This window comes from Carya illinoinensis, chromosome 11 (assembly GCF_018687715.1).
Source record: "Carya illinoinensis cultivar Pawnee chromosome 11, C.illinoinensisPawnee_v1, whole genome shotgun sequence".
Classification (NCBI taxonomy): Eukaryota; Viridiplantae; Streptophyta; class Magnoliopsida; order Fagales; family Juglandaceae; genus Carya; species Carya illinoinensis.
Genome location: NC_056762.1, coordinates 39,936,105 through 39,952,692, shown reverse-complemented (window position 1 = coordinate 39,952,692; position 16,588 = coordinate 39,936,105). Strand labels below are relative to the sequence as shown.

Sequence of the window (16,588 nt, the reverse complement as noted above, 5' to 3'; positions counted from 1 at the left end):
TTTATTCAATCTTAAAGAGTTACTTTATTTATTAATTTATTAAAGTAGGAGAAATCTAGTAGTCATATAAAAAAAGTAAACATTTTCATGACGACTTTCACTTATGTTTTTAAAAAATTGTACCGGATTTACATATATTAAAATTATATATAACATTATTATTATGAGATAATATTTATCTAAAAGATAGATTATCAATCATTTCACTGTTTACAATTTTCAATCTCTGTTTGATATTCTTTTCTAACAAAATAAATATGATTTTTAATTCTCTCAATTTGATATGATAGAATTTGAAAAATTGAGATAAGAATTTTTTATCTCATCTTATTTTATTATTATAATTTTAATTCAATATTTTTAAATTTTTAAATAATAATAATATTAAAAAATAATATTTTAAACTTTCATCAAAAATAAAAAATTTTCATCTCATTATCCAAACTTACCCTTAATATTTTATAAAAGTTTTTAGTGGTGCTCTTCTATCTTAATTTTTTTAAAATAATGGTGGTATTTTTGTTACAGAATAATTATGAGAGGAAGTTAAAAAATAAAAAATAAAAACAAGAAAAATTGATGGTAGGATTCCTCATTATGTTAGAGCTACGACAGTGGCTCCAGATGATTTCTACTAAAATATATATTTTTATTTTGCATTTTTTTAAATATTTTTTAAAAATTTATAAACTCATTAAAAATATTTTTTAATATTTAAATAGCAAAATATAAAAAATAAAAATAAAAATAAATCGATAACTTTTTCTTTGTGCAATTGTGCTGCATCCTCGATCGATGCAGCATTTGCCGGTTGGAAAAAGTGGCAAGTTTGAAAAAACTCTCCACCCTCCTTAGAAAAACTCACTTTAAAAAAAAAAAAAAAAAAAAAAAAAAAAAAAAAAAAAAAAAAAGCAGAGAGACACAGAGAGACAGGATAGAGAGAGAGAGAGAGAGAGAAGGAGGGAGGGAGGGAGGGAGGGAGCGAGCGAGCGCCATTGGACTGGAATAAACTCGAAGCTTTCAACTCCGAGTTGCTAGTTTGCTTCTGCTTTACCCACTGATCTCTCCTATCTTTTAAAGTCTTGGATATTTTCCGGAGCCATGAAAAATTCCCTTATCTTTCTTAACTTCTCAGCACTTGTTCTTGTTTGTACACTCAAGTTTCAAGCTCATGCTGCTCTTCCAGGTAACCCTGACCTTACCTCTCTCTTTCTCTCTGCCTTATAACAGTTTTGGTTAGATTGATCTGTTTACTTCGTGTACGTACTCATTTTTCTTCACTTTAATTTTACTTTTGGCATCTTTTGTTCAAATCTTGTGTTGATGGTGCTAAACCCAAAATGTAACTCTCTGTGTGTCGCTCTCCTTTTCTTTCCTCGTACTAATTACTGTTCTTCTTCTTTGATGCTGATTATGCTTGTTTCCTGACTGTTATTTAATAAGTTTTCTCACTGTTGCTTCACCTGTGCATTGTTTTGCATAAACTCAACAGCGCCATTGATCAAACAATTTTCATCTATTCTTAAATGGACCAGGGCATCCTCCAAAATTCCCCAATCAGGTTGTTCCAAATATTCTTCTTAGATGTATAATTGGAAATATAGTTTTCATGTTTTACTTGTTAGTGTTTATGTATTTGTTGTTGTTGTTTCAAATGTGCGCGTGCCATTAATCCCATTCCATATATATCATATGGTATGTTTGATGCAGATGGGAATGTTCTTCAGTTTGAGAATGGATACCTGGTTGAAACTGTCGTGGAAGGAAATGAGATTGGAGTGGTTCCTTACAGAATCCATGTCTCTGAGGATGGCGAACTTTTTGCCATTGATGCGGCTAATAGCAACATTGCTAGGATTACTCCGCCATTATCTCGATGTATGATTATTCTTCTCCTCTTGCTTGCTACAACTTCAATAATTAGCTCTATTTGGAATTTGATCGTTTCAAGTTTAATTTACTTAGATATTCACCTATTTGCTAATTTTGCTCATAGGCCATAGCAATAACCATTATGTTCAAAATGATGTCATTTCTATTTATGTCTGCTCCACTTGGTTGCTGGAAAGAATGCATAAATGTACTTGTGGAGAGGGAAATACTGAACTTTCTTTCTGGAAAGGTGCAATGCTAAGTTATACACCCTAGATCTTTCAGTATTCAAGATCCAAGAAAATGGTGATAACAATTCAATTAGGCCTTCATACTAAAACAAAAAATAATAGGAAAAAAATAAAGTAAGGAAGAATAAAAGGCACAGAAAGAAAAGAAAAAGACAAACTAGCTAAGCCTTCATGTTAAGAAAAGAAGCAAAAATGAAAAAAATGGAAGACAACTGAAAAAGCTAAGCATGGCTGTTTAGTGGTCTAGTTTACTGGAGCTTCTCATTTATCAGACACAAAAGCGACATGAGAGTTTGTACAGTCTTCTATTACTTTCACCAGTTTTCATGTTTCCAAATGAAGGTTATTGCATGTGCGAAATTGAATTTTAAATGTTACAGGCTGATTGCCACGATCTGTTTTCATATTCTGATTTTTTTTTTTTAATTTATATTTGTTCCTTTTTTCTCCTTGAAACTTTTGTTTTTGCAGATAGCAGGGGAAGGTTAGTTGCTGGGTCCTTTCAGGGTTTTACAGGTTATGTGGATGGAAAACCTAGTGACGCTCGTTTTAATCATCCCAAAGGCATAACCATGGACGATAAAGGCAATGTGTATGTTGCTGATACCTTGAACCTGGCCATCAGGAAGATTGGGGATGCTGGTATATTAAATTCATGTTGCCCTGATAATTACAATTTACAGCTAGAAGCTAGGCTATAAATATGCATTTTGGCGTTTGATAAGGATTTTATTTGTAAGTGGCAAAGTAGAATATATATAAGTGATACATCCATGTACCAATAACTTTATTACAAATTACAAATTATTCTTTGAAGGGAAAAACAGTGGATGCTATAGAAAAAAAGTATTGCTGAGGTTGAAAATTATTTGGAGGTATTGGAATTATCACATGCAGCCACTCATGCAGCACCTCACGTCCACTCTGAGAAATTGGTTACAACCACCAAATAATGGAATGAAATGATGGAAAGCGATGGAATCTACTTTTAGCTATTTGTGTCTGCCACCTTTTGCTACTTGTGTCTACCACCAAATAATATGCTTTTATTATTTAATTCCTTTTCATTGTATATATATATATATATCTTACAAGATAATGGAAACATGGCAGGTTGATATTGCCTTCTCATATAGCTTTGCCTCGTTTTTCCTCTGCAATTGTTTTCTGAACCATTTCCATTATGGTATCATGAGCCAATTGTCTTCAAGCCCTCCAAATTCCCCAACTCATACAGCCATGTCTACTCCTGAGAACCCCAAACCTGAGGACAATCCTCATCACCCACCCAGTCCGTATTTCATTCAGCTTGGGGAGAATGCCTCATCTCCATTAGTCCCTAAGTTACTCACCACCGAAAACTATATTACCTGGCCTCGCTCCATGCGCAGAGCTCTAAACATAAAAAATAAGCTCAGTTTCCTCGAGAGTAAGATTTCCAAACCTCTGGATTCAGATCCTTTGTTCCTCCCATGGGAAAGATGCAATGACATGATCATTGCATGGCTCCAAAATTCTGTTGGTCCAGATCTTCGACCCACGATTGCCCATGCCGAGACAGCATCAGAGGTATGGAGTGATCTTCGTGAGGGCTTCTCTATAAAGAACGCTCCTCGCATTTTCCAACTCACGAAGGCCGTGTCTTCCTTAACTCAAGATACTGATAATGTGAGCATTTATTACAATAAGCTCAAAGGGTATTGGGATGAACTCGAGGTATACGAGCCCATGCCTCTGTGTACCTGCGGATCTGTCAAGACTCTCATGGAATATCATCATTGTCACAAGGTCATGCAGTTCTTAATGGGACTTCAGGATTCCTATGATGCTATCCGTGCTCAAATACTTTTGTCTGATCCACTTCCATCATTAAACCGTGTTTTCACTCTCATTCAACAAGAAGAGAGACGTCGGCAACTCCATTATGCACCAACACCAGCACCAGCTGCGATGGTCACACGAGGACCAGATCCAAGGCTTTCATCATCCTCACGCAAGGAACGTTTATATTGCTCTCACTGCAACATTTCAGGACATTCCCTTGAGCGCTGTTTCAAAGCTAATCCCAACCTTCCAGTTTGCTCTCACTGCCGTATACCAGGCCATACCAAAGATAAATGTTATCGGTTGAATGGTTATCCTTCAAGCCACAAAAATGGCCCCAAGTCCAAATACATTGCTAATATAGTTTCTCTTGAGCAGGAGCAAAATCATAATGGCTCGCCCATTACTCAAGAACAATATAGCAAGCTTTTTGCCTTACTCCAACCATCTTCATCCTCCACCATTGACAACACACCTGCAGCTGTAAACCAGGCGCAGCTTCTCCACTCCCCCACCATGTCTGGTAACAGTTTCTGTTTCTTAACACAACAGCACAAGCACCTCATCCCCACATTGGATTCTCGACACTAGGGCAACAGACCACATGGTCTGCAGTCCCAATTTTTTTACACACAATATCACTCGTGTTAGTCACTCAATCAAACTTCCCAATGGTACAACCACGATTGCCACTCATCTCGGTGACATACATTTTTCTCCTCATTTGATTTTCAAACATGTATTGTGTGTTCCAGCATTTTCCTTTAACCTTGTTTCCGCCAAGTCTTTAACTACAAATTCCAATTGTTGCTTACTTTTCTTCTCCAATTCATGCTATATATAGGACCTTTCAACTTTGATGACGGCTGGGAAGGGTGAGATGCATGATGGATTATACTACTTACAGCCCGAACCACCTCCTCCCACTGCTCTTCACAATTTTTTTTCTACCTTATTTCATTCCAAAAGTGTCAACACTGTTATTATAAAACATGATGAATTTACTTTGTGGCATTTTCGGCTTGGACATAGCTTCATGACACAAACTGTTTTAAATGATATTGGTAAAAGTGATGTTCATTTTTGGACTAAAGCCAGTCCATGTAATATATGTCCACTTGCCAAATAGCATAGACTACCCTTTCCACAATCAGAAAACAATGTCATGAACCCTTTTGATCTTATCTCAGTTGATATATGGGGTCCCAATTCTATTCAAGCATACGATGGCTCCAAGTACTTTTTAACTATAGTTGATCAATTTACTAGATGTACTTGGCTCTATCTTTTAAAATCCAAAGCTGAAGCACGCCCCTGTCTCCAAAATTTTTGTTCCCTCATTGACAACCAATTTGCTTCCAAAATTAAGGTAACCCGAAGTGATAATGGTCCCGAGTTTTCTATGCCAGATTTTTATCACCCAAGAGGCATCATTCATCAACTCACTTGTGTAGCCACACCCCAACAAAATGCTTTGGTCGAAAGAAAACATCAACATATTTTAAATGTTGCAAGAGCACTAAAATTTCAGTCTGGTCTTCCTACAAAATATTGGAATGATTTTGTCTTAATAGCAACTTATTTGATTAACCAAACCCCAACTCCCATTCTCAACTACAAATCCCTTTTTGAGGTTTTATACAACAAAAAACCCTCATACTTTCATCTACGTGTTTTTGGATCCCTATGTTTTGCTTCAACTCTATCCCAAACTCGGTCCAAGTTTGATCCTCGTGCCCGCCGATGTTTATTCTTAGGCTACCCCCATGGCATAAAAGGCTACAAACTCCTTGATTTAAACACCCATCAGATTTTTATTTCTCGTGATGTCGTTTTTCATGAGGATACATTTCCCCTCAAAACCATTCCTACCACATCCAATTCCACTCAACCCATTCTTCTCGATTCACAACCTCTCCACATAGATACAGACTCCACCCAACCTGTTCCCCCTTACGTCTAGCCCTCTCTTTCTCATACTACACCACTTCCTGCCTCTACAGAGCCACTTCACTCAGACGTACATATATCCAATAACTCACTCTCACCCAATAACCCAAGCCCACCTGCTAATCGAAACCCCACCAACCCAACTCCACGACGCTCAACTCGAACCAGACATGCACCAGCTTACCTACGTGATTTTCATTGCCCTCACATCACTGCATCTAACTTGACTCAGTGGTTCAGAAAACAATTGCAGAGGAAAAACGAGGCAAAGCTATATGAGAAGGCAATATCAACCTGCCATGTTTCCATTATCTTGTAAGATATATATATATATATACAATGAAAAGGAATTAAATAATAAAAGCATATTATTTGTTGGTAGACACAAGTAGCAAAAGGTGGCAGACACAAATAGCTAAAAGTAGATTCCATCGCTTTCCATCATTTCATTCCATTAATTCATTCCATTATTTGGTGGTTGTAACCAATTTCTCAGAGTGGACGTGAGGTGCTGCATGAGTGGCTGCATGTGATAATTCCAATACATCCGCCCAACTTGCATTTGAATAAGCTGTGAGATTTAGTTGTGAATCAACGGGAAAAAATAGTCCCTGACCTGGTGTCCCTTTTAGATATCGTAGAACCTTGAGAATTGCATTGTAGTGAGGAATCCTCGGTGTCTCCATAAACTGACTTAATAGGTGCACACTATGAGTGAGATCTGGTCTTGTGTGCATGAGATATAGAAGTTTGCCGACAAGTTGACGATACAGTGCAGGATCATTGAAGATGTCACCCTCGTCCCTTCTGAGTTTTAGATTTGGCTCCATGGGCAACAGAGATGGCTTGGAGGCCAGCATACCTGTTTCGGCCAGTATGTCAAGTGCATATTTGCGCTGGCATAGTTGAATTCCTTTCTTTGTACGACCAACTTCCATCCCAAGGAAGTATTTAAGACTCCCAAGGTCTTTGATTCTGAATTTAGACTCCAAAAACTACTTCACCGTGGCATTTGATGTTGCATCGGAACTCAATAAGACGATGTCGTCTACATATACCAATAATGCCATAAATGAGGTGGAGGTTGTCTTGGTGAATAGGCTGTAATCGGCCTTGGATTGTACAAAGCCAAATTCAACCAGAGAGGCAGTAAGCTTCGCATTCCATTGTCGTGAAGCTTGTCGTAAACCATAGATACTTTTCTTCAATTGGCAGACTTTGTTTGTCTTGGCAGCAGGATGTCCAGGAGGGGGTCGCATGTAGATTTCTTCGTCGAGCTTGCCGTAGACGAAGGCGTTGTTGATGTCGAGTTGTTGGAGTTCCCATCCTTTGATGGCTGCGATGGCAAGGAGACACCGTATGGAGACAATCTTTGCTACTGGCGAGAAAGTATCATGGAAATCGATACCCTCGCGCTGTGTGAAGCCCTTCTCGACCAATCGAGCTCTGGCTCTTTCAATGGTTCCGTCGGCCCGAAACTTGTATTTGTATATCCATTTGCAGTCAATTGCTTTCTTGACATGAGGTAATTCCACAATGGACCATGTCTCATTGAGCTCAAGAGCAGTAAGTTCTAGCTTCATTGCCTCGCACCAAACAGGTTCTTTGATGGCTTGGCTATAAGAGGTTGGCTCGGTTTGGGAAGAAATAGAGACAATGAAAGCTTTGAATTGAGGGGAAAGTAAATGATAAGAAATGGAGTTAGACAGAGGAAAACGAACCTGGGAATGTTGAGAGGAGCCGGTCAACTGCTGGATTCTGTGTATTCATAGGAAAATCCTTGGTTTCATGGAAATCAAAAAAACAAACTACCGTCTCTAGATCGTTTGCGGAATCTGAGTACAGGTCAATGGCATCGGTGGTATGCGAGCTGACTTGGCTAAATTACCTTCTTGCCGATTTGCATGTTAATATTTATGGACCTGCCACACTGTTCTGTGACAATTTAGCAGCCATTCACACAGCTGCGAATCCCATTTTTCATGAACGGACGAAACACATTGAACTAGATTGCCATCTAGTCCGAGACAAAGTGACTGAGGGACAGGTCCGAACAGTTCATGTGCCTTCACATTCTCAAGTTGCAGACCTACTCACTAAGCCGTTGCAATCCCCTGCGTTTACTCGACTCTTGTCCAAGATGGGAGTAATCAATGTTTACTCTCCATCTTGCGGGAGGGTATTGGAATTATCACATGCAGCCACTCATGCAGCACCTCACGTCCACTCTGAGAAATTGGTTACAACCACCAAATAATGGAATGAATTAATGGAATGAAATGATGGAAAGCGATGGAATCTACTTTTAGCTATTTGTGTCTGCCACCTTTTGCTACTTGTGTCTACCACCAAATAATATGCTTTTATTATTTAATTCCTTTTCATTGTATATATATATATATCTTACAAGATAATGGAAACATGGCAGGTTGATATTGCCTTCTCATATAGCTTTGCCTCGTTTTTCCTCTGCAATTGTTTTCTGAACCATTTCCATTAGCAGGTGTGACAACCATTGCTGGAGGGAAATCAAATGTTGCAGGGTACAGCGATGGCCCAAGCGAGGATGCGAAATTCTCTAATGATTTTGATGTAGTATATGTTCGGCCTACCTGTTCTTTGTTAGTTGTCGATAGAGGAAATGCTGCTCTTCGGCAAATCTCTCTCAACCAGGAGGATTGTGATTACCAGTATAGTTCAATTTCTGCTACAGGTTTGGATCCCTTATTGATGGTTTGTTCTTATAGTTAAGCTTCATTTATAAAAAAAGGTGGAGAAAAGATGTTACTCCCTTTGTGATTATTATGACCATGGAATCGGCATGGTGATGCGTGCTGTCTAACCCCCCATGATGGTCATCTTAATGTATCATAAGTATGTTATAAAATAGATAATCTAGAAAATAGATAGATATGTCCATAAATAAAAATAAAAAAAAAGTTTTTTGGATGGAGAGGTATGATAGAAGCTTTGAAGGTTGTCAAAAAGGGTCAATGGCTGGTGCCCAAAAGAGACTTTTTTTATGGTAAACTGAACATGAGCCACCATTTGCAATGTGTATATAACAACTAAATGTACCAGAATTATGAAGAATGGGCTTATTTGGAAACACAAATCTTTTGGATGTCACATTCCCTGGCATTCTGCTTTCTGTGTTTGGTTGAGATATGGGCCCCTCATTTTGTTTCTTCAAGTGACAACATTTGCGATTAAAATTTGTCTTCTATTTTTTTTGCCGTGCTATGGCTTGTTTTCAAGAAGTAAGCCATCCTCACATGTTCTTAAAATTTTTTACCCTTTTTTCTTTCAGAATTTTTAGTTTTTTTAGAAAATTTCCTAATATGGATATCAATAAGCTGTATTAAAATTCAATTGGTATTTTGTGTTATTCTTCATTAATGCTTTGATTTGCATTACCGGTGTACTCTTGAGATATATGCTCATTCTGTATGAAAAAAACTTTTCTCTTTCCTTTGATGTCATGGCCGAGGCTTTGGTTGCATTGCCACGTAGTGATTAACTTTGGATGTTTTGGCAGATGTGCTTATGGCTGTTGGTGCTGTCTTGGTAGGATATGTTACATGTTTGCTTCAGCAAGGATTTGGACCTTCATTTTTGTCAAGGATGGTATCTCTCTTTCAATCAATTAAGTAAAGGACAGAAACTTCAGATGCTTACAATTGTTCCAACTTCAGTCTTTTACTTTAAAAAAAAAAAACTGTGTCTTTCCTTTCCTCTGTCTTATCCACATCCAAATACTCTCAGACTAAGTAAGTTTGCCACGCTATCACCAAGTTCGTCAACAATTTTAAGAGAACTTCCTACCAAAAATTAAGTTCACTACGTCTGTAAGGTTATTAGCTCATATTTAAAATTTGGTCTTCTGATTCTCTCTTTTGTGTGCAATTAGATTAATGGAGACCAAGTTACCCCTAGGACTTGGCTCAAGTGGTAAAGGCCTTGGGGTTGGGGGTAATGCTTCTCCTAGGTCTAAGGTTCAGATTTCCCTTGGATGCAAACAATCTTTAGGGGCCATCAGACTGAGAGATTTTTCCTTTGAATTATCTAAGGTGCACTTGCGGGAGACTCCTTGCCGAGGGACTGTGCACTCCCAGGATTAGTCATGATGCTATTTCCGGACACCCGGTGCCTATAAAAGAAATAATAATAATGGAGACCAAGTAGCCTACACTGCCATTTGTGTTGTCTTAGAAGTCCTGATTTTTTAGTTGTTCTTGGAGGCCCAAACCATTCTATTTTTTGTTGTTGTTGTTGTTGAAAAGTAGATGCTCATGTAGGCCTACTTACATGTTGGCTTAACGTAATGAATTACTGATGCAGCAGCAACTTTCAGACAGTGAATTTAAGGATCATTCAAACCAGGAAAAGTTCACTCCTATCGTGGAGAGCATAAAAGAGGAGCCGGGATGGCCATCTTTTGGGCAGCTCATTATCGATCTGTCCAAGCTTGCAGGCGAAGCATTGGCTGGCATAGCCCTTTTCTGCATGCCTTCTCGTTTCAAAACAGATAGCCCCAGGATTGGCCTTACTCCATTAAAAGACTCTCTCCGGATGCCTGAAGAAGAAGTTGGGCCCACGTTAGTCCAGGGGCAGACGACTCCTGCATCTCTTTCTGAACATCGACAGGCCCATACTTCTAATAGAACTGATAAATACTCAGAAATGAAGCCCCCAAAGATCAAATCAAACAGTTTTAAGGATTCCTCATTGTCAAGCAAGCAAAATTCTTCAAAACAACGAGAGCATGCAGAATTTTATGGGTTAGGTGAGGCTCCTTCTTATATCAAGTCTAAGAGCCAGAAAGAAAGAACAAGGCATCGTCAGCGAGATAAAAATGGAGAAATGGTTTTAGAAGCGATGGGGGAAGCACCAAAGCCTACAGTGATGAATGCTGTGCATTATGGCGATCCAAAGTTTGACCATTATAATATCAGGAGTAAGTATGGGTCAGACAATTCCTTCCGATTTTGATCAAACAGTTCTGTGCCTTTCAAAGTTAGCTTATTTTCCACCCCCTCCTAGATGTAGCAATTTTTTTATTTTTCCTTTCTTCTGATCTAGTCTGTAATAGAACCGATACTGTGAGCAAGGATATGTGTTTTTTCTTAAGAGATCAATGCAGATGAAGTTGAGCTCAGAGAAAAACTTGTTCAGGATGCTGAAACACCTGTTTGGAGCAGCATTGCATGGACTTTTGTCTTTCTTGGAGTTACATAGGTTATGGTCTGTCTTAAATGTAAATGGGTGTTGTTTGATGTTTCTGATAGAAGCCCAGAAATGGCATTGTTGAGAAAGCCTGCAAAGGTTGATGTTTGAGCTCTCTATTTTTGCCCCGTCACAAAAGATTGTTGTCAATCGTTTGAATAGTAGTACTGTAACTAATAAGTTCCTGCTGTCCAAAAAATGCCAATATCTTGTGGAATAATAAACTTATTTTGATGTTGGGTTGCCAGTAAAGTAACTACGTAGTACAAACTATTCTTAAATTTTGTAAATTTATCTCTTTTGTTTTTCTATTTTTATTGTTATCATTTTGCGCTTCCGTTGCATAGTTTTTCATTTTTAAATGATTTTAGGCATTTTATATGATTTTAAATTGTTTTTTAATCATGTGATATGTTGTGTCGAATTTTCATTATATTATTTAAAAATTCAAAAAAAAAAAAAAAACAAAGTTACAACAATGGAAAATCCATATTGCATGTAAATAAAATGAGAATTGTTGTAAATATAAAAAAAATTAAATAAAAATAAAATTATAAATTAATGTAATTTTATATAATCTATCAAATTTACTTTATATTAAAAATAATTTAACAATATTTATTCAAATCATTTATAAATTTACTTTTAATCAGCTTTCCTCTGAGATAAGCATAGATTATTACAGCCGCCGCTACCGCCATATTTATAATGGTGCAATGATTAACGGATAATACCTCTCCAATTTTTATTTTATTTTTTAAAAATATCCGAAGCTTTTGAAATTTTATTTTTCGTTTTGCTTTTTATATTAAACACACTGAACAAAACTAGCTCCACGGCAACAACAAAATCAAGTTAATCGACAGCACAAGCTTCCTCCTGCACCTTTGACTTCGCGTCTCCATGAAGACTCTGCTTTTCTGAGCTCTCCTTTCCACCTCTCTTTCTCCCTTGAACCTGCGATTCATTTCGTCTGGGAATCAGGAGCCGAATGGGCTGCGCTTTATCATCGCCCGACAAAGGCGACGGTGAGGTCACTTTATTATCTCCATCCTGCTCTCTGTCTCTGATTTGCTTGTTTCCAAGACTTCAACTTCCGTTTGGTTTCCGAGAAAACCCACGGGAAACAACAAATAATAATAATAAATCATGATTACAGTAAAATCTCTTTGTAATTCATTACAAATGAACTAATATTTGTCTGGAAACTATGCCAAAATAGTTATTTTATGGTAGGCATAGTCTGGTGAAAATCTAGGATTTGTAGAATTGCAATTTTGAAAGTTATTTGTAGTTTCTGGCTAGCAATCCATGCAGTACTTTTTTTTTTTCTCTCTCATTCTTTTCTCAATTGGTTTAAAGGTTCATTGATTTCTCTACTGATTTTCGGCATGAGAATTGTTTGTTCTGTACATTCTTTGCGTTTTCAGCGACTGTCTTCTTTGTAGATTGGCTGATTGTGAATCCAAAATTTCAGAATCGAGTTTCTGGAACAATTTTTTTCTAAATATAATGTCGAATCAAAATAAGGTACTTGTATAATCCATCATATTCATAAAATAATTCTACAATATTTTGCAAAGAGTTGAAGAGTAACAACCAACTAATCTTAAGTTTTTGTTACTGCTCTAAAACCTCCTGGCATACAGCTTCTCAACGAGTATGTTAATTTTTCCTGCCCGTTAACTATTCCTTAGATCCTACGACAGAAAGGAAGATAGGATCTTTAGCCCTATTTATTGACACTGATCAGATTCCCGATCCCGTACCGAAAGAACATGTGGGGTATTACTCTTTGATTGAAGTTTTTGGAAGTACCGATGCTTGCATGAGTGTGGCTGACATTTACACTTAATTATTTATTTATTTATAATAAAAAAGTCCAAATCATGATGAAAAAATGTGAGATGAGTTACAAAGGGGAATGGGCACCGCCACAATGTTTAGACCATTGTTTTTATAATGAAATATTGGTTATAAACTGGCATTGCTCTTTTATAAAGGAGCTAATGAACATGTCATCTTCTTTCTTGTCTATGTCATTCACCGTCAACACACATGCAGCTTAAACTCCAGTTGGACTAGTAGCCATTAAATATTTCAGAACTCTCGTCAATTGCTGTGCTCCAACTTTATTATTTCATGAAGATTTATAGCTATAATAACTAGTTTCAGTCATGGTGAGCTAATGACTGGTGCTATCAGATTGACAGTCCTGATTCACATAATATGTTAAATATAGTTGGTAATGCTGAATGGTATTCTAATGTGAAACAGGGAATGGGAAAAAGATCCGGAAGCCAAAATCTTGGAAGCATCCTCAGCAAATAACAAAGACTCAACTCATGCAGATGAGGGACGAGTTTTGGGACACTGCTCCTCATTATGGTGGCAGGAAAGGTAGTGTTTTTGACATTTTGTCAGATTGCCCAAATATTTTTCTGGAAAGATTTTGCAATTATCTAAGGTTAGCTTGCAATATAACAAAGTTGAGAAAAGATAAATAAACAAGTCCAAGTTTAATAATCCTTTTTTGGGTATACAATCAAAATTTCATGTTTAGATAATTTTCATTTATCTAATTATGTATATTTATTACCAAAGCGTATGAGGGGGTTAGTTATGAGAGAGAAACAATTAGAACTGCATTATGTGTTGTGTGCTTTGTTATTGAACCCCGCTTCCTTGGTGACCAATTATCTGGCAAAAAAAAAAAGTCCTTTGTTTCATTTGGTAGGTTTGAATTGTGTAGTTGTTTTGTGTAGGGGTTTTATTCGTTGGCATCTTACTTTTTAGGTTATCTTATGAATACCAAGATGTTTAATTTTAACCACGGTTTGCATAAGAGAGTTTATCAATAATATTTGAGGTCTCGCCCTCTTATGAAAAAAATGTTAATTAAGCCAGTACAAGGTTATGGGAAAGGTCAAATTGACTGTAGTTAAAAGGGCATGATGGTGTATAATCTGATAGAGAATAATGGTGTCAGATGTTTTTATAGCTGACTCCAAACATTCAGTTTGCAATTGGCATTTAACATCCATAGCAGTCAATCAATTATCTACTATTGCACTGTAACATGGTTGTTTCTATTGATTGGAAAATATCTTTTACAATGTCGTTTTTATAGTAAGACCTTTTTATATTTTGGGCGCTAGCAAATACAAGTCTGTCAGAGAAGATTATAAACTTTCAAATTCTTCAAACTATGGTTATTTTCCTTTGATTTTATCACCTTAGGAGTGAAAGCGGGTTAATAATCTAGTTTGTTGCCAAGTTCCTATGATTTTCTGTTGCCTTGCTCTGGTACCAAAAATATTTTTCTTACAAATGCTTTTAATTTTCCACCTGTATAACTGAAATGTAATTATCATTTTTTTTAATAAGTAAGAGATAAATATTATTGATCTGAATAATTATCATTTTCCTGGCCAATAGAGATTTGGGATGCACTTCGAGCTGCTGCTGAAACAGACTTAACCCTTGCGCAAGCAATTGTAGACAGTGCGGGGATCATAATTCAGAGTGCTGATTTGACAATTTGCTATGATGAAAGAGGTATTTAATCCATGTTGCTTTCCTTTCTTATAATAACTTCTCCCCGATTAGAAATTTCGTTGGTCCATGTGGGGAACAAACTGTTCTATAGAAAACATACATGGCCACTTGAACCAAATATTAACTTAGGGTGTCAGGATCAGCACCCTTTTTCTAATATGGTGTGTCCTTGCTTTAATGTTGAACGCTAGTTCTGCGATTGTTTTCATGGTATTATTTATTTTGTGCTGATTTTCTCTTTTTCATGAACTTTTGCCATCTCGCCTTACAAAACTTATTGCAGGTGCAAAATATGAACTACCCAAATACGTGTTGAGTGAACCAACCAACTTGATTCAAGACGGTTAATACCTGAGAGGAGGATACATGGCGCCGTTTGTGCCCAGAGATTGAATGTAAATCATGTACATTATTCTGTTGTATGCGTTCAAATCTTTCACAAAGTGCCCTTCCGTTTGCATTCACTTTGGACTCCTTTTAGCCTGCTGTAAGTTTCTTCTGGTAATTGAATGAGAATGCAACAACTATTTGGATTTATTCCCAAACAGTGGACTTTCTTCTCATCTTATGAATGAAAATACTTTTGGGTCCATGAGTGATTGTTTTGATTGATTTAACCATTCTCCAGGTAAAAACAATCATGCTGCAAGTTAATTTGATTTATATTAATCACCTTTCTTTGGCTTGTTAACTGTTACCTTTGCGTCTCCAGATACATTTCCCAGAGTAGAACAGACTTTCTCTGGATCCTCATATTTGGCAATGGATTAGGGCTATTACATTGAACTATTGGTAAACTGGAGAGTAAATATAGAAGGTAGATTATACCAAAAAAAAAACGATGATCCCTAAATTGACATCTTAGGCAAAACTAAAGGAAATATTCTTCAATATAGTTCCTATATGTTTTCTCTCTTTTAAAGACGTTGTGTTCAACTAGGTATGTATAGAAATTTGTGGAGAGTGATATCAAATTCATCAGAGAGTGTGTCTTTACTATTAATGGGTTGTGTAATTTTTTATGAAGTTGGTGAGAAAGTTTGGGTTCGAAGCTCGAAATGCAGTTAATTGTTTTGGACCTAACTCCATTCAGTTCTATAGGCTACAGCAAAAGCCGAAAACATTCTCTTTGGATACTACGAATTAGAGTTCTATAGGTACATCATGAGGACTGGAGAATGACAGAATGTTGCCTTGTTAGGATCTTTCAAGTTCCCTTCTTTCTTGTTTCCCGCTTTAACTGTTGGCCGATTGATTTATTTATCAAAAAAAACTGTTGGCCGATTGGATGCAGCAGTGTTTCCCATATTGGGTGACTTTTTGACTGGAGGAGGCCTGGACTTGTAACCCATTATTTTAGAGGCTACTCATAAACATGGAGAGCTATCTTTCAGCACGGAACAGTACCAACATGAAGAATCTAGCACTCACAAGCATGATAATTACTTTTTGGATGTTAAGAGTATGTTAGGTTATATGTGAATAGTAGTAAAATAGTTTGTAAATAGTAGTGAACTGTTTATAAATAATAATGAAATAGTCTGAAATAGTTGTGTTTTCAAGCAGGTCCTTATTCTGTGATAGACGATTAACGGAAAGTTGATGTGGTAAGAGATGGATCTCTTCTAGTAGTGGTGGTAAGAGATGGATCTCTTCTAGTATGCCGAAGTTTTCGATTTATATATGCCATACTCTGTTCTTTCTCTCTCTTTCTCTAAACGGAAAGGAAAGGAAAAGAATTATGAGAATTTTTAGAATATTTTGGCTGTGTATCTTATGATTGATTCCCGATTGTTAATTTGTTTCCTTTCGCAAAGGCATTCATTTTCCCTCCATCTCCGTGTTCTGCGGACGCCGATCGAATGCTGTGGTTTGGTCCACACGTGGCGAGTTTATGGTTTTTCAAT

The 16,588-nt window shown here is 36.9% G+C and overlaps 2 protein-coding genes across 5 annotated transcripts; both read left to right on the top strand.

The window, feature by feature from the left end:
• The first annotated feature begins 960 nt into the window (after positions 1-960).
• LOC122281097 lies at positions 961-11,360 on the top strand. 4 transcript variants are annotated; one of them, XM_043092367.1, is made up of 7 exons: positions 961-1,186; positions 1,493-1,561; positions 1,711-1,878; positions 2,595-2,765; positions 8,398-8,610; positions 9,436-9,524; positions 10,242-11,360. In XM_043092367.1, exons 1-7 carry the CDS (start codon positions 1,102-1,104, stop codon positions 10,887-10,889), a joined length of 1,443 nt encoding a protein of 480 aa, XP_042948301.1. In that variant the 5' UTR covers positions 961-1,101; the 3' UTR covers positions 10,890-11,360. The 4 variants fall into 4 exon arrangements, with proteins under 4 accessions (XP_042948301.1, XP_042948302.1, XP_042948300.1 ...); XM_043092366.1 differs by having other exon boundaries at positions 962-1,186; positions 8,401-8,610; positions 10,239-11,360; XM_043092365.1 differs by having other exon boundaries at positions 962-1,186; positions 10,239-11,360.
• Positions 11,361-11,947: 587 nt separating this feature from the next.
• On the top strand, positions 11,948-15,273 carry LOC122281102 (ubiquitin domain-containing protein 1-like). Its single transcript, XM_043092372.1, has 4 exons — positions 11,948-12,151; positions 13,401-13,523; positions 14,562-14,681; positions 14,965-15,273. The coding sequence occupies exons 1-4, from the start codon at positions 12,115-12,117 to the stop codon at positions 15,027-15,029; spliced, it is 345 nt and encodes a 114-aa protein (XP_042948306.1). The 5' UTR covers positions 11,948-12,114; the 3' UTR covers positions 15,030-15,273.
• The last annotated feature ends 1,315 nt before the right edge of the window (positions 15,274-16,588 follow it).